This window comes from Artibeus jamaicensis, unplaced genomic scaffold, assembly GCF_021234435.1.
Source record: "Artibeus jamaicensis isolate MK-2021 breed Jamaican fruit bat unplaced genomic scaffold, CSHL_Jam_final contig_1132, whole genome shotgun sequence".
Classification (NCBI taxonomy): Eukaryota; Metazoa; Chordata; class Mammalia; order Chiroptera; family Phyllostomidae; genus Artibeus; species Artibeus jamaicensis.
In genome coordinates, this window is record NW_026521221.1 from 8,621,231 (window position 1) to 8,648,035 (window position 26,805).

The following is a 26,805-nucleotide window of genomic DNA, read 5'->3' on the forward strand; positions in this document are numbered from 1 at the left end:
AAAAAAAAGACTATTAAGGTTACCGACACCTTGTGTTTAATAAACATAGTCCTTGAAGGCCTTGGCAGGTTTAAAACTACTCCTGAGGCACTGAGCTGAAGCAACAGAAGCATTTTAACAGAAATATACTCTAACGGCAATCTTTCTAGTAAGTCCTCCTCCCTAAGGAAGGAGTTGCTACTTGGAAATAATACAACCAGTTTCTGTGTGGCTTTAAAGTCTGCAATCTGAAATTGCAAATAAGGAGAACTAGATGTGTTTTACAGGCTGCAGTTGCTGTCCAGAGGCCATTTAAATTTTGACATCATGAGCCTGACCATGTACCCCAGAGTCTGTGAATCAGCCACTGTGTAATTATCTAGCATGCTTGTGAAGAATGCAGATTCCTGGGCCCTGGTCCCACCACACTACCTAAAAGTCAACATCAAACTGAAACAGACAATTTCCCCAAATCATTCAAGCAAAATACTGAATGTAAATCCCACCTGTAATTCGTACACACGGACAAATTTGTCCAGGCAAGCGGTCACCATCACTTTCCCCAGGATAGTCACCACGGTCACTGCATGGCTGTGGCCTTTGTAGATCCGCACGAGCTCACCAGTCTGTGTCAGGAGAGAGAGGAGTTATTAGCACACTTCCAAGATATTTTCCTACTTTGAGATTTATGATTCTATAATTCTAAAGCTATCTGTACACACAGGTAATTGTACTAATTTCAACAGCTAAAGCGCTCCCACCAGCACTTGTTACACAAAATACATGCCATGTATCCTGATGGAGAACCGAGTGTCACAGGACGAGAAGGGTCGCAGTTCTACCTGTGTGTACTTCCTAGCTCTTGAAGTACAGCTGACCTTTGAACACTGCAGGGGGTAGGAGTGGTGACCACATGTAGTTGAAAAGCAGCCTATAACTCTTGGCTCCCCCAAAACTTAAGTTGTCCCTCAGTATCCATGGAAGACTGGTTCTAGGACCACGCCCCCATCCCCTGCATATATCAAAATCCTAGGATGCTCAAGTTGCCTACATAAAATGGCACAGAACAACACATACAGTTAGCCTTCTGCATCCACGGATCCACCATCACAGAGCAAAAACAGTACGGGTATTTACTGGGGGAAAAAAAAAAGCCCCACATATATGTGGAGCCAAGCAGTACAAACCTGTGTGGTTCAGGGTCAACTACACTTTCACTTTTATCATTTCACTGGGTCTAGATAAGTCCCTGAGGGCTTAGACTGGCCCCCAGTTTACAGACCAGGACCTGTGCCTCAGAGTTGCCTCTATGACATGAGTGGAGTCTCTCGGCTGTTTTCATTTGTTCTATTTTAAACTATGTATCATATCCACTTTCTTAGAGCCTCAGATGCTCAATTTATCTCAAGTATAAATGTGGCACTCAAACTAACAAACCTTACATAAACTTTGCGCCTGTCCTCTATTAAACACTCTGACAAAGCCAGAATTTCTAGGGTGCCTGATGTCGTCTAAGAGCTTATGCATGATAAGTATTACTAAGTCTGTCACTGGGAAAGGGGCTTAATTTAAATTGGAAGAGATGTGATGGCTCCTTCCAGCTTGAACCACCATTCTGTGAAAGACTTGTTGACGCAGGCAGAGCTTACATGAATGTTGTGGGCGTGGACTGACTGGTCACTGGAGCCACTGAACACGAGGTCGTTCACCACCTTAAGAGGAAAATTCACTGAGTTAGACTTGGCACAAGGTTCTGAGTTTCTTTTGTAACTTGTAAAGCATGTTGGGGAACTCTAATTCTGGATGAGCATAAAGTAGGTATAGGATAAATTTTTCAGACAAATTTTCTGAACTGAAACATACGTCCTACCATCAGGCACTCTCATGAAATGACAGAGTATTGCTGGGTTTGCTACCTTTTCAGAAGGATTAGGAAGTAGCCTAGAAGGGTATTAGAGTGTGTCTACATTCTACAGTAAAATACACTTCCACTGTTTCTAAGTTAACACATTAAAAAGTCGTGCTTCCCTTGGTGACCCTGGCCTGAAGAAAAGGACTGTGACCTCCTTCCTCTTTTCAAGATGACTGTGTTCTAAGTAAGGCATTGGACAACACAAAAGATGTCATTCATACCATTCTATTTGTGCCAGAACTAGCTCCTGGTCTCTTGCACTGTACTTGCCTTCATGCACAGAATGGTTTTGCTGTGGCCCTCCAGGCTTCTGAGGAGCAGTCCATTCCGTGCATCACGTACACTAATGGTACAGTCGTAAGATCCCACAACCAGCAGCTTCCGGGCGCCTTCCTGAGCTGTGGCCAGACAGCTCACTGCCCGAGGGCAGTGGCATTCAAAGATTTCCAGTCGTCTGTTGTTCTGAAGAAAACAGTCGCCATTATACGAAGTAAAAGCAACTTAGCTCGTAAACCTCAAAATCAACTACCTTGTTATAAGCTCTACACTCTATCACCTGTATTGAAGTTCTCACACCCACTCTGCCACCGTTAACTTCCCAAACCCTGCCATTCCCATGCCAGCTCTCCCTGTGACCCCCTCCTCCCCCACTGCAGTGGGGGCGACCTCTCACCTTAGGAACTCATTTCTAACTTCACCCGGCACTGTCCTCATCACAACTGGGATGAGGTTCTCTCTCTATGCCCCCTCTCTCTTAAGTAAATGATAATGAACGACCGGCCTTGTTTTTATTTTCTAATACGTCTGTCATTCCACAGCCCCAGGAACCTTTTTACTATTTTTTTTTTTTGACATCCAAAATGCATGCGATCTGTTTGTCAGGGTATTTCCAAATTTCTCCACTGAGAACTACTTTCTTAGACAACTTCAATGAGAATTTCTCACCCTCCACCTTTCTGTTATTCTAATGCTTTTCCAACTTCTGGCTCCATGTCATCTTTCATGACGTCTTCCAGTGGTGCACAGAACCTCTGTGTCAGCCAGACCAGCAAGGTCATACCCTCAATTCCCACACACTCCTTTATCTCAGGTTTCAGACTTGCTTCCCTCATCCTGACACCAGTCTTGTTCATAATAGTCTCCCACTTCCCCAAGCCTCTAGGTGTGTGCATGGAGTGAAACTCCCAGAAACTGAATGAGTGCAGCAGCAGCTGGGAGCGTATAGAGCCCAGTATCAACTTCAGCCATCATGAGGTGCTAAGGAGACAGACTGATGGGGCTCAGCCCACAGGTGGACAGGCCCAGATAAACTGTCCTGGCTTTCTGGTGAGACCCCAGAAGCACAGCATTCTGGGGGGTATGGGCAAATCAGAAAAGGCCTGGCCCTAAGGTAGCTTCAAAATTCTTATCTCTGCAAGAGTGTCAGAGCTCTGTTTTGAGGTCCATCATTTTCTCAGGGTTTTTCAGCCATTCAAAGACTGTTATTTCTTGCCCTTGCTGGTGTGGCTGCAGGCCAGGTCCCCAGTAGGGGCATTCAAGAGGCAACCACACACTGATATTTCTCTCCCTCTCTTCCCTTTTCTAAAAAATAAATAAAATCCTTGAAAAATAAATAAATAAATTTCAAAATCCTAAAGCAAAAACACTATTAAAAATAAAAGACTGCTATTTCTTGTCATCATTTTGCCCCTAAAGATTTGCTCCTTACTTCTATCTACCTTTGGTAATATTAAACTCATAAAACAGAAGAAAATTAGGTAATTATCAAATTTGAATCAGTAAAATATGAACATTTTAAATTTATTCTTTCGTCTTTATTGCTACTGCCCTGACCAAATCTAATCTGGGCTGTTAACAGCTCATATCTGGAATGCAAAACCCTTCACTAATTGCCCCTCTGTAATCCGTTCCTATCAAGTGAACCAAACATGCTGGCACCTGAGTATATGTGCTTCTTAAAGACAGAAACCCTGAGGCAGTGGACTGCCTCTCTTGAAAGCATGATAGTTAATGGCAAGTAGGTACTCACTAAACACATGAATGATACTATAATTGAGTACAACATTCTAACATGTCTCTAACATGCTGTTAAAAAGTGACCAGATGACCTTGAGCTATTGTGCTACAACAGATTAGTAATCAATTCCACCTCCAAGACTACATCTCTTATCCATTCTCTTCTCTTCATCCGCAGCCTGACCGTTCATGTTAGCTTCCATGAGAAAGCCTGCTAAATTGTCTCCCTGCCCCCACTAGTACCCACATTTCCCAACCTCAACTCCAGAGTGACTTTTTCTAAAATACAAATTGGATCATGTCTCTCAAAGCACATAGGGCCAATCAAGAACTGGCCCCTACTCATTTCCTAAGCCTCATCCAGGGGCCTAGCACATAATAGATGCTCAGTAAAGGTTTGCTCAACAAATGACTTTATCTTTGGGTTAGGAAAGAATGAGGCCGCATGGGCATGAAGGCAAACTTTTGACGTAGTGCACTTTACAGAACAGTTTACCCTCATGAAACCCAGAATCAGTTCCAAACCACATCAATGTCATATTCAAAGAAATTCAAGCTCACTTTACATGGTGTCATTCCTAAAAATGAGACAGACAAGTTTAACCTATGACTCATTATTTGGCACCAAATTGCCAGCTTGGTTTAATTTAGGAGAGTTACATTTAGTCCTGGCACACTGGGCCTATACAGATATTACACAGGATCGTTTCACTTACACCCAAACATCACAGTTTTGGGGTAGTGGTTAATGCTGTTGCTTTCTCACATAAGAAAACGGATGAAAATGTCTGTCTTCCACTTCTCCCTGACAGTCTTCCACTTCTTTCCCCTCACACTCACACTATTTTCAAGCGGCACGGGAATTCAGCCTTCTCTCCCCAACCACTAACCTTTATGTTGAAGGTGACCACAGTGCCATTTGCTAGTCCTGCATAGAGGACTCGCCATCTACTGTGAAGGCAAAGAACCCGGTCTTCCAGCTGTAACTGTTCCACACACTCCCGCGTCTGGTAAAAGTACACAACACCTGATCAGCAGAGGTTAGCAGCAAGTAAAATGGGAAACCAATCCTTCTGAAGGCAGAGTAGGAAATGATTTTATGAGGATGAAAAAGGAGCATCATCTATTTTGTAGAAAACCATCTTAGATTTTTTTTTCTCCTCTGAAACATGTGGCCAAATACTCTCAAGTTGTAGGTAACATCAAAAATGAATATCAATTCTAATAATGTTACCTATATTTCTAATTTGGGATGTAGAAATTCTTCAAAGGGCACTGTGAATTGGGTATTAGTCTCTTAAATTAAGTGGCCAAAGACAAAGTTAAAGCTGCATTTGACATCTAAAAGGAAAATAAAAATTCTATTTATATATAACCATGCTAACCAAATATGTGCTTTCCTACCACTATTCTCTATTCTAATGGCTCCCCAATGTCTCCTTCCGACCCGTGTCAGGGTAGCCCGTCCATAACTACCCAAGCTTTTAAAACATACAGAAGCCCAAGCTTCATCTCCAATGCCTAGATTCTAACTCAGCAGGTTCTGCAATATGTATTTTAAAAATTTTCCTGTGTAACTCTAATGCATATCCAGATTAAACAGGCACTGGGATATATAAGCAAATTTAATTACCTGGAACCTAGAATAGGACCAGTAACATAGTAAGTGCTTGAGACTTGTTGTTAAGTGACACCACGTGACTAACTGCCCTAGTGCAGCTTTTCAAACAAAGGTGGTTGGCCGTGTTAAAACGAAGATGGTTACGAGTGGGTAGGATGTGACGAGCTGTGGGCAGAATGACCAAAGCTGTCGGAAGTCAAAGCCCGTGTTCTCTTCTCCTAATCTTCTTTCATACCCAAAGGAGTCCGTCTTTTAAATTTTTCTGTTTCCCCCATTAAATTACAAATATATGCCACATACAAAATTGTAAAATAAAAAGATAGTAAATATGTCCGAATGTTAAGATTCCTGATGCTTCTAGTTAACCCAAATTGTATCATTTTGTATTTTTACAAAGGACACTGAATACCATACAGTGATTAAAAAAGAACTACTGGCACATGAAACAATATACATAAACTTCAGATATTATGGTGAGCTACAGGTGGGCACAAAAGAACACATGCAGTGCTGTTCACGTCGATGAAATTCAAGCACAAACTCTAATGACAGAAGCAAAAGAGAAACTGGGAAGAACAAAGCGCCTGTCACAGCGCCTCCACTCTACACGGTACATGCCGTCAAAGCAGTTCAATATTACCACTCTGGATTTCTCTGGACCCACTTACCTTAACATTGTAGCAGCGAATGGTGTGATCACTGGAACCAGTGTACAGGGCAGCATTCTTCCCAGAGATCTGAGTGACCAGGAGGCAGTTCACTTTGGAAGTATGGCCCTCAAAGACACCGATGCACTTCCGACTCTAAAGTCAGCACAGACCAGATTAGCACTTTCAGAAATAGAAGGATCACCTAACACACTTCCGCCACAAAAAGATGCTAAAACAGAACAGTTCACTACTGTATCCTCATTGCCTAGAAAAGTGCCTGGTGACATGTAGTGAGGTTCTTCCAACTATGTTTGCTGAGTCACACCAAAACACACGTAGGGCAAGTTACTACACGGTAGACTAAAATTTTAATTAATGCCCCAAATTTTTTAAAACTAATGCCTAGGGCAAAGCTGTCCAACACAAAGACCAAAAATCTAGTAAATCCAAAATGTAACTAAATGCTAAGTGAAGTGCCTGCATTTGATCAGCAGCTTGTGAGAAGGCTCCATAATATTCCGACACATACCCGGTGTCATCACAGGCCCTAGTGCTGCAGGTGTGGTTTCCTAAGGGGACATCGTCATAGTTACCTGTGTTAGCTCTGAGACCTATGGAGAACGTACAGATCTACACACACTTACGTTGCAATTTAGAGTTCAAACCGATCCCCCAAATCTCATATTCACACTTCTGGTACCTTTGCTTCCTACCTTCAGTCGCCTCTTTTGCCACCACATTATTAGGCTAAAGGAATTTATACACCTACTGATTATAGCAAACACATTTCCTTGGTCCATCATCTAGCCTTTTGATTTTCAGGACTTCAGCAATTTGCTTGGACAAGATTATGATGTTTCTAATGTTTACTGTCATTGTTGATAAACAGAATTAGTTTGATATATACTAAATTCAAGTTCATTTCATGAAAATCCAGAGTAATAAGCATCAGATTATACTAAGTGTGTATAGTGGAAGACCGATGCTCTCCTAACTTGCATAATTAACTTTCCAGGAAAATGGCTCCTCTAATACTTCCTCAATTATTTATTTTGTCCCTTCTCTATCATACAGCAGCTAGGTGACTGACCTCATCACCAACTCATGGCTGAGATCTGACTAGCCCAAGTCTATTGTTGCAACCCCACCTTCCTTTGCCAAGTGATTGACTATTCAGGGAATAAAGCCCAAGACCTTTATTTGGTGGTGGGAGAGCAAAGGAACCCCAGTGGCTCCTGGAATCTACCTGTGAGCAGAGGAGAGTGACCTTTAGGAAGAAGTGATACGAAGAAGGCAGGGTGGAGGTACAAAGAAAACTAAGCTCCCAGTGACTCAGCTGAGCAGCTGGGTCACCTGTACCTAAAGTTAGTCTAAAGCCCACCCCATCTCTAGACAGCAAAGAAAATCCCCCCTTGTTCTGAGCTGGAGTTTCTAAAACCCACAACTATCAAAAACACTCAAATTGCTCCAACAACTTACCACCAGATTATAAACTCGCACAGTTTTATCTGCAGAACAGGTATAGAGTAAATTCCCAAATATCTGAATTGCATTCACTGCAGCCTGGTGCCCCTCGAAACTCCCTTCTGTGGGCTCATTATCATCTCCTGGCTCTGAAGATATTTCTAGAAAACAAGACTACGTTTCAGAGACATATCTGCTGTGTCTGAAAAGATACTCAAAAATTAAAACCATTAAATACTACTGCGGTCCCTGGACTCTCCATAAAGCCTAGTTCCCTTGCAAAATACCACATTTTCAATTAAAATCTTTATTATGAAGATTTCCCAGTAAGAGAAGGCAGGAAAAGCCTTTCGCTTAAGAAAATAACATTTAATTAGTAAATTTCTGACTGGTAACTGGAAGGTATCAAATACCTGTCACATATTATTTTGTTGAATAAAGCGTTACTCTTAAAGCAGGTCCTTCTCGATGCAAAAACTCCTGGAGTCAATGAAACCTTAATACGAATTCATCAGATACAAGAGCCAGTAAGAGAGATGGGAGAAAGAAACTTTATAGCCAGGATCTGAGGATTTAGGAATATTGTAACTGCTGGTCAAAGCAATCCTCTTAGTGATAACTCTCACTCTGTTCTGTAAGCATATTTAAGTAGATTTAAACCCCAGTCCTCACCTTCACCAGCCTTTTCCTCTATGGTTAACCTAAATAAAGCAGAATCACCAAATACCTGAAGAGCTCTTTGATCCTTTTATGGAGGAGATCACAGTCTGAGTTTCTGCCACACTACAAAACAATAGCAAAAGTCTTCTTAGCATCTGTGTGAACAGGACAGGCAGTAAAACTTAAATTTTCCTGACTTAAAAGTATTGCTCTAATCAATGGGCAAAGGAGCAATGATCTGAGGTCACTTTCCCATCTGAAATTTCTATAGGAAAGGAAATAGAAGTACAGTAAACATTCACAAAACAAACGAGAAAGGAGAAAATCTCCACTATCAAGATTTAAGCCTGCCACATCTGCAACGCCTGATTTTCTACATATTTGACTCTTTTAAAATTTCTGAGTCATAACAGAAAATTCTATTTTTTAAAGAGAAGGACAAGGGTGGAAACTGTTCTGAGCGGACCGGTTCACCATCCCTACCTCACAGGGATCCCGTCTTTGTAACGAGTGCCAATCTCACTGGTAGAGCTCACTTCATCACAGCCAGAACGAGAAGTTTCTAGTGAGTTTTGCTCTGCGCTGTTCCAAACATCCTTCTTAGATGGGCTGTCTGGTTTCTCTTCTCCGGATTCGGAAGAATCAATGGCTACCACGTCCAACTGAGGGTTAGGAACTTCCAGGACTTCCAGGGAGGAGTCGCTATCGGGCTCGTCCCTGACACTCTCCTGCTCCGGGCCGGTTCTGCTGTCCTCCCAGGTGGAGGTGGCCACTTTCCCTCCTTTAGTTGACTTGCCAGTTTTCACTTTCCTCACCGGTTTGGCAGTAAATACATCCTGTTCGGTGTCGCTGTTCTCAGGAACATGGGCGGCCCGCAGAGTTTTCTTCTTCCTAAGTTTCTTCTTTTTCTTGTTACCCCTGGTTTCAGCTGAAGTCAGCGTAGACTCTGCCTGCTGTTCAGGCTGGTCAGCTGGAGAGTGGGGCTCCTTCTCCAAAGGGGTTTCTGACGCAAAGGACGATCTTGGAAAAGAATTGGTACAGGCTTCAGACCCGCTGTTGCCTTTGGTTGGCTCTTCGCCTTCTTTATTTATGCCAGGAAGACCAGTCGATTGGGAATAGAGCGCATTTTCTCTGTTTCTGGTACGTCCTTGCTCCACAGAAAACTTCAGCTCTTGGCTGGGCTCACGAGAACCCTCTGTCAGCTCCGACGAGGACAACGTTGCGGCGATACCTGGGGAGACTGGGCGATGGTCACCGCTCTCTGCTAAGTAGAGAAGAACCAAGTTATTGCACCTTTTTGTTTGCCATTTATAGTCATGCACTGTAATTATTTGTCACTGATTGAATCTCTAACAAATAATGACATTTCAATGTTGATCCTTCCCCAATTATTTCAATGATAGGTTAAATAAACCATGGCTTTATTTTTTTTTTGGAAAATAGACATTTTATTTATTTGTATTTAAACTTATAAACCAACCAGCCAAACTGGTAATATGATGATACAGTAAAATACAAAACATCAATCACAAATACTTGAGTAATAAATTGGGGTTTGTAGTAAAACAGCCAAAGGGGCAGAGGAAACCAGTTAAGTATATTGTAGCTTAACCACATTCACCTGAACTGAGGTTTATATAATACTAATACAATACTAATTCAAAATAGTATTGTATTTAATTATCTATAGCCAGAAATATCTTATACGTCTATAGCAGCAAGGCTACGGAAATCTCTGATGAGACCCAGCATACTTTGCGCCCACCACTCCAGGTTGGCATAATAGGCATAATGAGGAGCAGCATATCGAGGCAGAGATACACTGGAAAGTCCTAGGAGAGACACAGCCACCGCCCAGATGGAGACTGAATATACCTGTTGTCACACTGAATATTCATGGCTGGATGTTTGGCTGCATATTCATGGAGTAATATGGGAATAAATCCATGGTTTGCTGGGTGCTATAATAGACAGGAGTTTGCAGTATTGCATCACAGCTTTCCCCAACACTTCCCAAGGTGACCTCTAAATCACTGACAGGAGTTTGCTGGAACTGGATCTGGGGCTGCAGGGATTCCTCTCCATAACTATAGAGCTGATTGGTCCAGGCGTGGTTGTTCCAAGCCTGGGGGCAGCAGGTTTGAGTATTTCAGGAATGGTAGTTCCAAGATGGGCTGTTTCAGGAATGGCTGCTGCAAGAGAAGTGACTGCAGGTCTGGTTGCTCCACACTGGAAGGTTTCCAGAAGCATTCACCAGATATCCCTGGTGATGATCTGAAGAGAAGCCCAGGTACTCTGTAGTTGCTGAGCTCATCTGAGTTAAATGGTTGCTATTCTTTGGCCAGTGGTACTTCTGCCACCTCTTACATTTCATTCTCTGGTTCTGGAACCAGGTCTTAAATCTGTTTGTAGCTAAGGTTCAGGACGTTGGAAAGTTCTTGGCATCTGCTGGAGGCTGAGACTTCTATCTCCGAAATCTCTCATTGAGTACACAGAGCTCGGTCTGTGAGAAGATGGTTCTGACCTTCTGTTTCTTGACCTGGCCCTTTTCCCCCTTCACTACACTGTCCTCTATAGAGGTGGGCAGTATTATGCTGGGACTGGTGGAAGAATCAGGGCTGTTCTGAATAAGCAGGTCCATGGAAGAAGGAAGAGGAGAGACAGTCTGTGTGTGGAGTGTCTCAGCAGATGACATTGGCAAGGATGCAGTTTTTGTCAGGCTCATAAACCTCAGGGACTGGTGAAGGTTTCCTAGAACTGGACGCTTCAGGGCAGGGCAGGGCAGGGCAGGCTTTGGGGAGAAGCCGAATCCACACTCATGCTTTTCTGTAATGAAAGCCAACCAACCCAATCTACGAAAAGCAAACCACGGCTTTTAAAGCTGTTACTTTACTTCTCAACTTCCCATAACCTACATAAATTTCTATTACAGCACGTAGTGTACTTGGCCTTACACTAATCTCGCAAATAATTTACATGTCTTATACCCTACAAGAGCTCCTTATGGGTGGGAATTGCTTTTATGAACCTTTTTTCTTTCCTTCGTATTTGAAATGTCCACATACTGAACATTGTGTTTTATCCTTAGCAGACACTTAGGTATCTACTTGGCTGCAGTGCATTCACCTTTACTTCTTCCAAATTTTCACTATGTATTTTACCTGTTTAAGCCATCCAGTTTAGCTACACACCAGTAGTTAAAAAGCCAGTGACTTAAAAATGTCTATTTAAAAAAAAAAGTCTATTTTCTTTGACTGAATTATTTCATGCCTATAAATTTAAACTGATGAAGTAATCAGACATACTTAAAGACACAGACAACATAATATTATACAGAATACTAAAAACAGAGAAAAACCCTAAACATTCAGAGGAAATTATATAAATTATAGCACATCCAGGGACTTCCGCCAAGATGGAGGCATAGGTGGGAACACTTTTCGTCCTGGCACAACCAAATCTAGAAACAACAAAGTTTTAACAACAATAAACATAACCAAACCACACAGAAAATCGAACACAGAGTCCGGAAACAACGGACCACTCAGCTAAACCGGTGAAAGGGGCGAAACCAGCAGTGGAGAGGGTCGGGCAAAAAAGATCCGGGCGGTGCAAAAGCAGCCCAGTGCACAAGCAGCCCGGGGATCCCAGGTGCAGGCTAGCTACTGGCGGAACCCAGGAAAGAGGCGCTGCTGGCTGTCTGCAGTCGGTCCCGCATTTGCACGCAGATAAACCAGTGAAGAGGCAAGCGCTGAGACAGATCTCGCAGGCCCCAGCGACTGGCACAGGGCGGCAGACTTGCACATTTGCACTCAGATAAGCGGGTGGGGGCGAGTGGTGAGGCAGACTGGGCGAGCAGAGAGGGCCACCATTGCTTCCTCTCTGACCCTGCCCCCACATACAGTGTCACAAACCTGTGACCTGGGTGGCCCCGCCCCGGTAAACAACAAGGCTCCACTCCTCGCACGTAACAGGCACGAACAGATCAACACATGGCTCAAGAACAACTCAGAGCCCCAGAGCCGATAAATTTAAGTGATGAAGAAATAGCCAAACTTTCAGATGCACAGTTCAAAACACTGGTGATCAGGATGCTCACAGAACTGGTTGATTATAGTCACAAATTATAGGCATATATGAAGGCTAAACTAACCGAAATGAATGGAAATGCACAGGAAACCAATAGTAATGGAAAGGAAACTGGGACTCAAATCAAAGGAGTGGACCAGAAGGAAGAAAAAAATGACCAAACAGAAAAGGATGAAGAAGCAAGAATTCAAAAAAAAATGAGGAGAGTCTTAGGAACCTCCAGGACATCTTTAAACGCTCCAACATCCGAATTATAGGGGTACCAGAAGGGGGAAAGGAACAGCCACCAGTGGAACACTTATTTGAACAAATAATAAAGAAGAATTTCCCCAATCTGGCAAAGGAAATAGACTTCCAGGAAGTCCAGGAAACTCAGAGAGTCCCAAAGAAGTTGGACCCAAGAAGGAACACACCAAGGCACATCACAATTACATTAGCCAAGATTAAAATGAAGAGAGGATCCTAGAAGCAGCAAGAGATAAGGGGACAGTCACCTACAAAGGAGTTCCCATAAGACTGTCAGCAGATTTCTCAAAAGAGAGACCTTACAGGCAAGAAGGGGCTGGAAAGAAGTATTTCAAGTCATGAAAACCAAAGACCTACAACCAAGATTGCTCTATCCAGCAAAGTTTTCATTTAGAATAGAAGGACAGATAAAGTGCTTCTCAGATAAGATCAAATTCAAGGAGTTCATCATCACCAAGCCCTTATTATATGAAATGTTAAAGGTACTTACCTAAGAAAAAGAAGATAAAAAAGATGAACAGTGAAAGGACAGCAAACTCACAGTTATTAACAACCACACCTAAACAAAAGCAAACTAAGAGGACAGCTAGATCAGGAGTGAACCATAGAAATGAAGATCACATGGAGGGTTAGCAACAGGGGAGTGGGAGAAGGAGAAGGGGGGAGAAGGTACAGAAAATAAGTAGCATAGACAGTAGATAGAAAATAGATGGGGGGGCAAGAATAGTAGGGGAAATATAGAATCTAAAGAACTTGAGACACGTGTTCATGAACTAAAGGGGGGAATGGTGGGGGAGGGGTGTGCAGGGTGGAGGGGAGTGGAGAGAGGAAATAGAACAAATGTAATGGCATAATCAATAAAAAAAAGTTAAAAAAATAAAATAAAATAAATTATAGCACATCCAGACTATCATGCAACTTCTCAAATATTATGCAACTGGGAAAATAAAATATTTTAGATGAATTATTTTTATGACACAGGGAAATGATAAATGACATATTAAGGCGGGAAAAGCCAAGTTATAACAGACTATGATTTGTCCTTTGTATAAAGTCTACACATAAGATTTAAAAAAAGACTGAAATAATATATATCCGGAATTCTAGCTTCTCAATTCTTTACAATGAACATTCAACATGAATTAGTTTTGCAATCAGAAAAAGCTATTTTTGAAAAAAGTATTAAAACGTCTCTATATGGATATGGTTTCATTACTAGTTTAAAAAAAATAATATTATCCATGTAAAAGTAACAAATTCAATAAAAGGATAACATACCTTTGATACAGATATCAAGACTAGTGCTGTAACAGGTAGGCAAATCTAGAGTAATTCTTCAGACTTTTTATTTTGGCTCAAGAAATCACACAATGCCAACCGGCTTACTTTTGACTTAATTATTATTACAGCACCATTGTGATTATGCAAACTTCAAATAAGATTTTAAATTGCTCAGAAGTTGTTCTCAAATGGTAACCAGGTGTTATCTTATGAAAAGACTAAAAACCTGGCCTGCTTCTCAAAACCACCCAAGTTCCTATTAAATGGTTGCAAGCCCAGAGCCCTCTCTGCCTTCATCACAGGCACCTGACTCTCAGGCTTACAGTAATCCTGGCTGTTCTTTAAACCAAGGGCCCCCAGCCTCTGGACTGCAGACCAGCACCTGTCCCAGGCTGTTTGAAATCAGGCTGCACAGCAGGAGGTGAGCCTGAATGTGATGCATGTGAATCATCCTGAAACCCCGCCCCAAGTCTAGAAAAACTGTCTCCCACGAAACCAGCCCCTGGTGCCAAAAAGGTTGAGGACCGCTGCTTTAGATGATAAAGATAGTTAAGTGCTGAGAAATTCAGAGGATATATCTTATTTAGAAAATTTACTGAACAACATCAACCTCATATATCTCCCCAAAACTAAATAAGTCTGCACCAATCCTAATAAATGGAATGCTTTGGGTACTAACTCAAAAGTCAAATTAGTAATTCTATATTAGAAAAAATTAAGGAAAAGCTACTAATATATTTTTTAAAGATTTAATTTATTTATCTTTATAGGGGAAGGGAAGGAGAGAGGGAGAGAAACATCAATGTATGGTTGCCTCTCGTGTGTCCCCCACTGGGAACTGGCCTGCAACCCAGGCATGTGCCCTGACTGGGAATCGAACCTCAATACTCTGGTTCACAGGCCTGTGCTCCATCCACTGAGCACACCAGCCAAGGCTAAGCTACTAACATTTAAATAATCCCATTAAGTGGAGAAAACCTCAAGAAAAATTAATTGTAGTAATGTCAGTTTAATAGGCAAGTATAACTAACTGTACGTGACTGACATAAAACTGCCCTAGACCCACCACAGGACGGCCCTTAAAGCAGAGGGAAGTTTACGTACTATTGCCCTGCAGTAACTCCTTGGACATACTGCACGGAGAGATTTGCGACACAGCATTCAAATACTCGTCTTGTTCAGGAGACATGGGTTCTTGTTTTATCCGAACTGATGAGTCTGGAGGAATGCTGCCATGAGCTTGGAAAGTAGGAGATGTGGTCACTTGGAAAGGGACTCCTGTGGATGACGGAGACACCTGGGAAGACGGAGACTCCAGAAGAAGTGGGAAAAGCGGGGCAGGCAGCGGGGCAGGCAGCAGCGCGGCATCGGGAGACGTTTGAGATCTACCGCTCCTTTGTTCTCGTGTGAGGCTGCAGGGAACCTGGTACGTGCGGTCAGAAGGTTCGTATGTTTCTAGGATGGAAAATACCCACATATAAATTCAAAAATGTTCTCTGAAAAGTCACTGTTTCTTAAACAATGCGTATTTTTAAAAGTTATAAGAGAATTCAAAATCCCTCATAATTCTTCAAAATCGATTGTCATATATCTATATAACCACCAAGGATATAGAACAAACAAACATTAATATTCTAATTTTTCAGATTTTAAATGACTTATCCAATGTCATATAGATACTGATGGAAGAGCCAAGATTCGAACCCAGGTCTTTTGATTCCTAACCCAAGGCTCTTTCTGTAACATACTGTCTCCACCGCTAAGCATTCTGGGGATGTAGAGTCTAACAGGCCTTTGTTAGAAGGCTTTGTTAGGCCTTCTACAGAAGGAGGAAACCAAAGAGACATGAGATAAATCATATGGCTTTTTAATAACGACTTTAATTCCCATCTACAGAGGTAAAGGAAGTAACAAGCCATGGAAGGCCCAATCCCTCACATTCTTTCCAAATACCTTGTAATCCCTGTAGAATTTGTATTCTATGGGTCCTCAGTGCACTCATCTCCATAGTTATCTAAAAATAAAGTAACAAGTTAAGAGTTTTCAAACCCAACTTCAGAGATGATCCATTTCCACTAAGTCTTCCACCTGCTGTTACCTGCTGTTTGAGCATAAGCAGCCTCTGAACTTCAACGTAGGCCGTCTGGAGGGCTGCACGGGCTTGTAGGAGGTTGTTATCCATGCACTGAAGCGATTTGCTTAGTTCTTCCTCCCTTAAAGAGATATTCAGCAGCTGGTCAACCTGAGAACGCTCTGCCAAAAGAAACCAAAAGCCTCGGTTTAATACTGAAGACTTCCCTTTAAATATCCAGCTCCTCAGGAGATGGAACTACATCAGTTACCTAGGACAAGCCTTTGTTTTCTCCCCAATAGGTACTAGGGACTCATCAGATCTCACAGATCATATGTTAAGCCTGAGGCTGTCAGAGCCAGGAACCCAAAGTTGAGAACTGGTAAGACTGGAGGTGCTGCAAAGGCTCAAGAGTTCCACCACACGGCACCGACTCACCCAACAGCCACTTCCCACCACTGCCCTTCCAGGTGAAATCTTCATCCAAAGCAAGTCAACTGGTACAGTTTTCACTGCAGTCCTCCTTTATCTACCACCCTCTTCACGTCTGCTCAGATGGGGCCCCAGACCTGTTCTGCTTGCACTCTCCTCCTAATCCCTATTTTTCTAGCCTGTTAGTTAACATCGTTATTTTTATTAGAGAAGCCTTCTGGAAGGAGAAGTCTTCCAGAAGGAGCTACAGCTTTGAAACAGTTCTCTTAAGTTATATAAATAAAATGTTCTACTATGTGTACAGATTTGTCATCTTTATGTTTGTCTCTTTCCCATTCAACCAGCCAGGACCTCTTTTTTGAACTCTAGACCTCACATATCCTGCTACCAACTTGAGCATCTCACTCTAGGTGTTTCTATGGTCCTTTAACTCAAGGGATCCAAAAGGGAACACGTCATCTTTCTCTACTCTCAACCCACTCCCCTTGTGGAGTTTTCTAGCTTTATAAATGATACCATCACCCACCCAGGGGTGTCCAACCTTTTGGCATCTCTGGGCCACACTGGAAGAAGAAGAACTGACTTGGACGACACGTTATATACAAAAACACTAACAAAAGCTGATGAGGAAAAAAAAAAAAAGAGGTTTTAAGTAAATTTACAATTTTGTGTTGGGTTGCAGTCATAGCCATCCTGGGTCGCATGTGGCCCATGGACTGCGGGCTGGACACCTCTGGTCCACACAGCTGCCTCAGCCAGAAGCTGGGGTCATACTTGACCCCTACCTCATGCATCACTTCCAATCACCCAAGGCTCATCCAATCACTTTCCACAGGGTTAGAGCCAGGGGAAAGCATAGAAGCACACTAGTCAGGGAACCACATTAGCAACTTCTCTCCTTAATTCATATGAGAAAAGCAACAAAGATGCCTCAAAAATGAGGCAATCTCTAAAAGAGATTGCTATGGCCCTGGCTGGTGTAGCTCAGCGGATTGAGCACAGGCTGTGAACCAATGGGTCACAGGTTCAATTTCCAGTCAGGGCACATGCCTGGGTTGTGGGCCAGCTCCCAGTGGGGCCACGTGCAAGGCAACTACACATTGATGTTTCTCTCCCTCTCTTCCTCCCTTCCCCTCTCTCTAAAAATAAATATATAAAATCTTTAAAAAAAGAAAGAAATTGCTATGAATGACAAAGATGGACAAAAATTTACCAAGTGCCTGTTCCCCTTCCTCCCAGATAAGGCCGAATGAGACTTATTTTGTCCAAGATACATACTAACTTTAGCTTACAGGTCTATGTGACATCACGTATTTCTTCTATAGCTGCAACTATGTATATAGTGGAAAATCAAACTTTCCTATGCCATTAAGCAAGACAAAAAAATGTAAAAAAATATTAATAAATGGGCAATTAGTGTTTGATAACCACAAGCTACACTCTGTATCAGGTTATAAAAAGGCTGAGTTGCTAAAAGAACAATTTCTTTTGGCCGGAATATTCTGCACTATACCTTTCTTTCCCTTAATTTTCCTTCTTTTATTTTTTCTCTCAAGACTTGGGACTTCAGGAGAAGATCCATCCTGAGGAAATACAAAAAAACGAGTAACATTAAATGTATAATGGTTATTATCCAGGAAGGAAAAAAAACAATCAGTTCTGAGACAGTCATATAACATTCTTCTACCATCTCTAACAGGACAGCAGCAGGACTCTCACACACATGGTATGAACTCAAATATTAGTTGAATAAATGTGTATGATTTTTAAAAAAGAATCTAAGGTCAAGTACCTTCCCAGCATTCTAGAGGTGGTAAAGCCCACAGGGCATAGGCAAAGCATTTTAAACCTTGGTAAAGCCAGACATATACAAAAGTGTGGCCAAAGCCAGTGACACATATACCTGAATTCACTGTGGAGCAATTTCTACTTTAAATTTCAGCAATAAAACTCCTAAAACAGAAAGCTAAACAGTCTATCGAGACAAGCCCCAAGATATTAGCTTTGTCACAGGACAATCTCTTATCCAACAATATCCACCCACTACAGTGCCTAGCTCAAAGTTGGGGGCAGAGTTGGAAGTGGAATCCAGGTCTACCCCCCAGACCCTTATCCTCTAGGCTATACCGCCTCAGCATTAAGTACACACTCCATTTTCTTGCAGTGCCAGACTCCAGACTGCAGCACCATCACAAGTCTTTCTTTCCATAAAGGTTCCTGAAAGGGTTAAGCAATACTGGCAACAGAGATGCCAGAACAGAATTGATGGCAGTGAAGGAATGGATTCTGAAAGGTCAGGCTGGATAAACGAAGTACAAAAGATAGAGTAACGGAGACCACAAATATTTCTGAGACTACGCTCATATAGATGTACTCTATTAGTATCAAAACCATCTTGGTGTTAAGCCTAAAACTCCTGGGTCCAACACTCGTCCGTGCCTTCCAGAGGCAACCCTGGAATGCCTTTCTTCAGCAGCCGTACAGAATGCATCATGGAAACAGATTAAGTTACAGCTGAAGATGTGACTTACTCCTTGTCAGGTGATACAAAACTTCATTGCCTTGATGACTAATTTTAGAGATGACTTCATATTTTCCTAGTACTGTACACTCATATTCAATGACATCTAAGTTTGTAGAATTACTCAGTGAAAGAAACAAGTACAATAATCTGAAAGGAAGAGTAAGAACCTCACAAGTCTTCTAGGCCAGAGTAGAGAGAAACACAACCCTAGATACGCACGAAAACATAAACAGCTAAATCTTTCTTGTAACATTCAAGTCACCACATAAAATATTCTACAAAAGGCACAGGAATCATACTCACTGCGGTGGCTCTTCGCTTTTTTCTAATGCTCTGGCCGTCATTCTGTTCAGCACCAGAGGTACAGCTACTGTCTGTGCCTGCATCTGCCAAACTGGAGATGGCAAGAGCTGAGGATGCATTTGACAATAATGAGTTTCCTTCTCCATTGCTCTCCTGGGCACTGTGCGTCTCTGAAGGTGGTACAGAACTCTCCTGGCCATTCAGGTCTTTAGCCGAACGCATCAAAGACATTGCACAATCAGAGGGTAACTGTGCACTATGTCGTCTCCGAGCAGCAACATTTGCAGCCCTTTCACCTGACCTCAGGGAGGCCGCCAGAGGTGTTACTTCCTGCTTAAGGCCCATGGTTGTCTTCTGACTCTGCGCGGCCCTCAGTGAGCTGCTAGGTGAAAAAATCTGCTGGGGCTCATTCTCCTTGCCCATGCCCTCCTCACTGAAGAAGCTGTACACAGAAGGAGCCCTGTCCACGATCACGCTGCTCTCAGAGAGGCTTCGCTTCCTTGCCAACCCAGGGGATGAAGAAATGGAAACATCTTCCCACTGGAATCCCAGGTTGGCCAGATCAGGCTCCCCATCCAAATCCAAGACCTCTTGTTCATTCTGTACTAGAGGCACCATTTCTATACCAAACCTTAAGAAAGAAAGAAAGAAAAGAAAATCATAAATCAAACAAGGTGAGAGAAAGGAGCACCACTTCATGTGCCAGACTGCGCTAAGCACCAAGGCTACAAATACAGACATATGTCTCAATAGAGATTAACACCAAGTAGAGATTAGTACAAAGCTATGAAAATACATTTGAGAGAGTATAAATTGAGGGTTTTATTTGATATGGAGCTCGAAGCCATATGTAAGTACATTTTAATAGCAAACAAAATGTCTATTAAGCATTCACAAATACCAGACACTATACTAAGAACTTTGTAACACCAATAATACAAGTTATAGAAAAGGACAAGGGGGCACAATAAATGTTATTTCAATAAAAGTAGAAATTTAAGCCTGAAGGGACATATATGATACAGCTGAATGATTTTCAAGTTGCAAACCTATGCTGAATACTGATTTACCATTCAGAAAAGTTTTGTGCCTCAGTATCGCACGATTAGGCAAAATGTTATGCAAGTACTAAGAGAAAATATTCTGTGATCACAAATATATCGCTGAGAGTAAACACAGAAGGGTAACTATTGATAGGTCCTAAGTAAAAGGTAGTGGGAACAGTTACACTTCAAAGTCACACCACTCAAGTCCTACACGTAACGTGCATGTTTACATGCTGTCACTTTCCGGCCCCAAAACTGCAGTGCTGTGTTTCTGATTTTGTCCCTTGTCCCCATCTCATTTCTCAGAAGTAGTGTTCTTCTTTTTCATATGAATTCCCTGCTGGGAAATACTTTATTACATTTGTTATGGAGAAGCAGTAACTCTTTAACCCAAACCTCTATAACACATATTTTTTGCAAGCATTTAATGAAATAAAACAAGAATTCTCTTGACCAGGTCAAAGTAAGCTGAAAAGAAAGATAAATGGATACTAAAGAAGCACATACCTGGGTAAGCCTTTGCCTAACTCTTGCTTTTTCTTGGTTACTTGATGAATGACCTGTTCCCAATTGACATTTCTCCGAGATGCATTCAGAATCTGCCGGAGGGTTGGTTTGAGCCCAGATTCCTTCTCTGTTTCACTCTTTCGGTGACCATTAATATTGCGGATGCGGCGAGCACTGTTGAGGTTTGGCTCAGGAAGGTGTGCTCCAGTTTTGCTCTTCAAACTAATGTGTCGAGTGAGATCCCTTTGGAGTGAGGCAGGAAAGCCAAGCTTACTTAGTTCCGGCAGGAGAAGGCCCGAGGGCTGAGCAATGTCACTCTTTTGAAGCTCTGCATCCAAGCTGGTACTCTCAAAGCCTTCTGTTTCATAAGATACCTGAGATTTCACAGAGTCATCAACCTGCACATCTTCCAGAGAGGTTTTCAAGTCCAGCAGTAAGTCGGAGTGTGGACTGGCTACAGACATCATTTCCAACTCAGGTTCTTTCTGATGAACTACTGAATTACACAGGGAAGTGGGCAGTTTTCCGGATGGTTTCAGGTTTTGGTCTTCCCCCTCCTTCTCATCAGCACTGTGAGTGCTGCAGGATAAAACTTCTGTGGTTGCAGAACTCAGGGCTCTGATGTTTGCTCCATGCCTTTCCGTGTCAGATACCTCTCCATCACTTTCACCTTCTAATGAGCGCACTTGAAACTCAATCTTCAAAGATCCTTTTTCAGACTCTTCCACATTCCTGCTTGCTTTTGCACAACTCCTGGTCCTTCTCGAAGTATTAAGAAGTGGATTTTGCAATGGCTCATGAAACTGTAACACCTCTTGGGCTTTTTGTAATGTATCACTTAAATTTTCACCAGGTTCCCTTTGAGGGCCAAATTTACTTTTATTCCCCTTTAAAACACGTGAACTTTGCAATTTGGACATGCCAGAAGAATCATGACTGTCTTCTTCCTTGGGTTTGTTTGAGGAATTTGAATGTTCTCTAGGAAAAAAAGAATGTGCTTTGGTATTTTTTGATGGATTCTTTGGACCGTGCTTTTGAGGGACTGATTTAGTGACTGGAGTTGGAAGAAGGGGGGATTTCCGTGGTGGCATCTTACTGAAGCTCTGCCCCTGTTCAGGTTTTCCCGTAGTAGGGCATTCTCTCACCACCTCACAGGAGGCAGTGCAGTCAGATGGGGCTCTGTGGTGAAGAGATCCGGTGTGTGTTTCTTTTTGTGTTTTCACTGTTGGGGAATTATTTGGTTCATCAACTTGAGGCTCTTGTGTTCCTGTGTTTAAGGTAAAATCAAAGAAAGGCTTATCTGGCATCTCTGACTTGTTACCAGTGACTTCCTTCATTCCTGACTGTAAATCCACAGTCTTCTGCGAAGGGTAAGGAGTCCAGCGCCGGAACTTCTCCCTTGCTCCACTGCCGTTCTTCCCGCCAATTTTGGAAGCCATGGTGTCTGACTGTTTAGTGGTTTGGCTTTCCACCTGCTCAAAATTGAAGTCAAATAAGTTTTGTGATGAAAATTTATCACTTGTAAATCCTTCAGAAGGACCTCTATACATGGCAACTGTACCAACTTTGTCATTTTCTTGCCGCTGCCAATTATATCTCTCTTGACTGTATTTTTTGGACTTAGATTTCTTGTTCCACAGCATAGGCATGTCTTCCATTTGACAGTTAGGATTTCTGTTTCTGCCTGGTTGAAATTTGTCTCCTGGGTTACTATAATTCCAACTATTCGTACCACGTACACTGGATTTCCAGTTTCCGTTACTGCTGTTCATATGCCAACTGGAAAAACCACCTGTTCCTTCAGAATGCCAGCTGGAATTCCTTCCTGAACCATTGTGATTCCAAGCTACTGTTCCATTATTTGAATGCCAACCACCTCCAGCATTACCATGGTTATGAAACCAAGTTGAGGAGCCTCCTGCAATGCCCTTCTGCCACCCGGAACAGCCTCTTGGTCCACCACTGTTCCTCAAAGAATGTGCAAAGCTGCTCTTCCTGGTGTTACCAAAGCCTTCCTTCTCCCACTTCCAGTCTCGTGGAGGAGGTCCGCGATGATGCCACCCTGGCTGACTGTAGCTCTCTCTGTCTTGGTAAGGGATTCTGTCTTCTCGTCTCCACTGGAGTCGCTTGTCATCAGAGTTTATTTCTTGGCTGCTATTGGAAGGTTCATCTTGTCTGAAAGAAAAAGTTTTCATTACTGATTTAAAGGAATTCTTGTACTTCCTTTGAAGGCCCACCAAACTTCCCCTCAACTTCCCTCCCCTGGTACTTAGAATATGTAATAGAGTCCATTTTTATTTCTAATAGTGGTTGCTTTCATATATTTCAATGATATAATTAAACTTACAGTCACCGTTTATATAAATTAAATATTTTCTTGTTTCTCCTATCACCCCAGAAATATTTAAAATTTGACACATTTATACAATGCTCCTTTTCCTGCTGTTTTTCTAGCCATGTTCTGAGATTTTTGTCTCTATCATCCAATTATTATTTTTACATTGTACAGCTTTTTGAAAACAAAAACAATTGTATTTTATAGTTATGGTTAATACAGCTGCTTCTTAATACTGTGATTTCTCTAGTCATTGGTTGTTTCGGAAAAAAAAAACAACAAACAGTTTTTTAACCCATTTTAAATGGTAAGATTTTATTATGCATAGTCACTTTCATTAATAAACACTTTATCAAGCACACATTCAATGACTGTTAGTGGTGAATGAAAAGTTTTATGCATCATTCCCGTACCTGAAGGACTCACAAGATAACTGAGAAAATAAGATCGTGAACAGGAGTAAAACATCCCAATGCAAGTAAGCAGCCACGAAGGCAAGTGCTGTAAGGAGCTCCATGTACTCCTTATAGGTCTTTATAAAGAAGCTACAGCTGTTTGAACTATTCATTTTAGACAAGGAGCCCACAGAAATGTGAATAAATTTAAGAAAATATCACAAGAACATGTGCAAAACTGTTTCCTCTACAAACGTCTTACAGTGTTTGAGCACAGTGCTTAGCATATAGTCGGTGTGCCAAAAAATTCCAGGCTACTAGATAAAATTTACTGAGTACCTACTAACTCTTAGGCATTTAATGCTAAGCAATTTATATAGATTATCTTATTCAATTTTCACAATTCTGAAAAGTAAGCATTCTCATTACTCCTACTTCTTAGCTGAGGAAATTGAGGATTAGAGAGACTCCATAACTTGCCCGGAGTTCCACAGGAAGGGCTACGGCAGGGACTGGGCCTTGGCAGGCCAACTCGAGAGTCTCCCCTCTTAACCACTAGTCCCGACGGAATGAAAATCCCAAAACAAAATTTCTGTAGTTGGGTTCCCTCCTCTGGACTGGACTGGAATCTTAAACTCAGTACTGACTTACTGGGCTTTATAAGTTTCTAGAGTCTACAAGATTTGGGACACAAATTAGAATTTCTTCCTTTTTCAGAAGATGAATAGTTAATTTACCTAAAAGTTCATTCACTTATATTATGAATTACAACAATTTCTAAACAGGAGATAATTGTTACCACATATATTGGTAGAATACTTGTACCACCATTAGCCAAACTGCTTTTATCTTTTGTTTCTAAGCAGTCAGCAACTTTTAACACCCAAGGAAATCACTGACTCAGCCACACTAATGTGATCCAGAAATGAGAGAATTGGGCAATATGTCAGTTACAAAGTAGAACTCCTAGCTCAACATGAAACGGATAAGATCAAAGGGACAATAGCACACAGCTAAAGCCACAGCCCGGAAAGAATAATCTAAGTTAAAAACCTCATGAAGGTGGGGGGGGACCATGAAGAAATAAGTAGATGACTTTATAAATAGGTCACCAAAAAGCATATTCGAATTCTCAAAGAACAGTTAACTACAATATAAACTTACTGAGAGGATTCTTTACCCTGTGACTTAATGTTTAATCATTTACACAGAGAAGCTAACAATGCATGAGAGTATAATACAATAGAGTTACATCTTCTAGAGGCTCCAATACCTTAAAAGAAGAGTAAACCACAGCTATACTGAAAGTAGTGGGAATGTCAGTTGAAGGACCGAACAATTTAAGAACAAAGTTGCCACCAACATTTTAAAACTAAGAAAGTCTCCTTCAAGACCTGTTCAAAAGCTTTTACCATATAGAGTGAAAATTACTTTCTACTTCTATTCAAACCTCTAACTAAAAATGAAGTGCAGACCTGATATAACTAGTATGCAAGAACGATCTGTAAAATTTTACTTTGAACTTGGAATGTTTCTCAGTCCTAGGACTTGCAAAATTACTCCAATATAACAACTGGTTATATCTTTTACTGATCTTAAAATTTCTGCTTCATTAAAGTCTGAAGACCACAAATCAATAAGGTTAAAATACAACAAACAGCCTAATAGGTGAATTACAGATGTAGGTGTGAAATTATGCAGTACAAGTAGAAAAACTTATACTGCTGAAATGATCTTAACATTGTCAAATTTAAAATATAATTTTATTCAATAAATACTTACTAAAGCACTTAATATAAGGCTAAATCAAATTTGGTAGAAGCACCATGTTGATTCACATTAGGCAAACATTTTTTCCTAGGGGTGCAATAAGAATACTATATAAAATATTCATATAGAGCTTACATACTAATAGCTTTCCACTAGAAAATTTGGATACTAAATACAAACAATTCATTGGTATCCAAAAACTTTGGTACCAAAAGAGACGGTTCTAAACATAGTTATCGACACAGTAAAGGCATCAGGCATGGAGCAGTGATAGCCAGCCTTTATGTAGGGGCAACACGGAGTGAGTTTTAAAGTATACAGCGCAGTAGTTCAAGAAAGCACTCCATTGTTCTTTTATGCATAAGACAGCAACTTCAGGCTAAACTCTATAACTAAGATAAGGCTGAATTCTCCAGGCTGACAAGTATGAAAATGGAAAATGTACTGTATTATTTTCTATAGTGTTTCAGATAGGCTTTTTTAAAAATCAAAATCATTACTTACCGACTTTGTTCTTTTCTTTGTTTTATTAACTGAACGAGTTCCTTGTCAAAATACTCTTCTTCCTCTTCCTCTCCTTTTTCATCATCTTCTCTTTCTTGGGCATCAACGTTATCTTTGTGCAACTGGCCAGAAATGTGTTTCGCATATGCAGAAAGACCCACTTCTGTGACCCCGCACACCCGGCACTCGTGACTACTGTCCCTAGGGAAAGAGGGAGATGAGGGACATTCAATTCTCCCCACCGGCATGGCCCCCTCACCAGGTCTGCTACGGTTTCCTCTGAAAGACACTGCACACTCTGGCACAGTGGAAAATTAGTGCTAATCAATCCCAACAGTCCTTTCATCCCTTGTAATAAGTTTCGTCATAAGTTACTTTTGAAATGAATTTAAGATTCTTTTCCAGCAATCAAGAGGCAATACACTTCAGAATGATGACTTTTGGGAGGAGAAATCTTCTTGAATTGCTGTACTTAAAATCTTGTCAGAGGAAACATGGTGAAAGGGGAGGCAGGGCGGGGGCTCAGAGCAGACACAGGTTGCTCTGGAGCACACCCATGGTGCCAGCTGCACTCAGAAAGGCTGGTGACAGCACTTACATTTAATCTCTGGCTCAAGAACTTTCTCCCAGTGAAAGTTAAGGGGTGGAGAAAAGAGTGGGCAGCACAGCCAATCCAAGCCCAGTAACTAAATCGAACAGCTGGAGCTCTGTCTGGAATGTGAAGATTCCGGACCTGGGGCAAGTGACCAGAGAGTCTCAGCAAACTTTTTTGGTCTGAATGATACATGTGATCTACATTCTGCATCAGAAGGACTTATTTTAAAGGGAATGGAAAGCATTTCAGTTGTAGGAAGTTAACAGCTGTGCTAGGCAAGTGGTTTTTCTCAAGTTTCAGAAAATGCTAGTCTAGGGAAGCAAAATCGGGTTCTTAGTTAAGCACGCTGAGTGAGCAGACTTTCTTTTCTTCTACTTTACACACTTAAATTAATGGTGAATCTCT

The 26,805-nt window shown here is 41.6% G+C and overlaps 1 protein-coding gene and 1 pseudogene across 3 annotated transcripts in view; both read right to left on the minus strand.

Moving 5' to 3' along the window:
- The window catches only part of ZNF106 (zinc finger protein 106), a 62,922-nt gene that overhangs the window by 7,579 nt on the left and 28,538 nt on the right, over positions 1–26,805 (minus strand). For 2 of the 3 annotated variants that reach the window (XM_037161832.2, XM_037161830.2), the window contains 15 exons: positions 25,806–26,006; positions 20,802–22,976; positions 19,249–19,879; positions 17,935–18,004; positions 16,017–16,171; positions 15,872–15,932; positions 15,023–15,373; positions 8,786–9,566; positions 8,370–8,425; positions 7,658–7,803; positions 6,197–6,331; positions 4,798–4,914; positions 2,162–2,353; positions 1,629–1,691; positions 486–605 (listed from right to left, as the gene is read on the minus strand). In XM_037161832.2, the coding sequence (XP_037017727.2) occupies positions 486–605; positions 1,629–1,691; positions 2,162–2,353; positions 4,798–4,914; positions 6,197–6,331; positions 7,658–7,803; positions 8,370–8,425; positions 8,786–9,566; positions 15,023–15,373; positions 15,872–15,932; positions 16,017–16,171; positions 17,935–18,004; positions 19,249–19,879; positions 20,802–22,976; positions 25,806–26,006 (5,254 nt within the window). The remainder of the gene's footprint in view (positions 1–485; positions 606–1,628; positions 1,692–2,161; positions 2,354–4,797; positions 4,915–6,196; positions 6,332–7,657; positions 7,804–8,369; positions 8,426–8,785; positions 9,567–15,022; positions 15,374–15,871; positions 15,933–16,016; positions 16,172–17,934; positions 18,005–19,248; positions 19,880–20,801; positions 22,977–25,805; positions 26,007–26,805) is intronic. The other variant, XM_037161831.2, reaches the window with a different exon arrangement.
- On the minus strand, positions 9,860–13,474 carry LOC119061318 (homeobox protein NANOG-like; annotated as a pseudogene).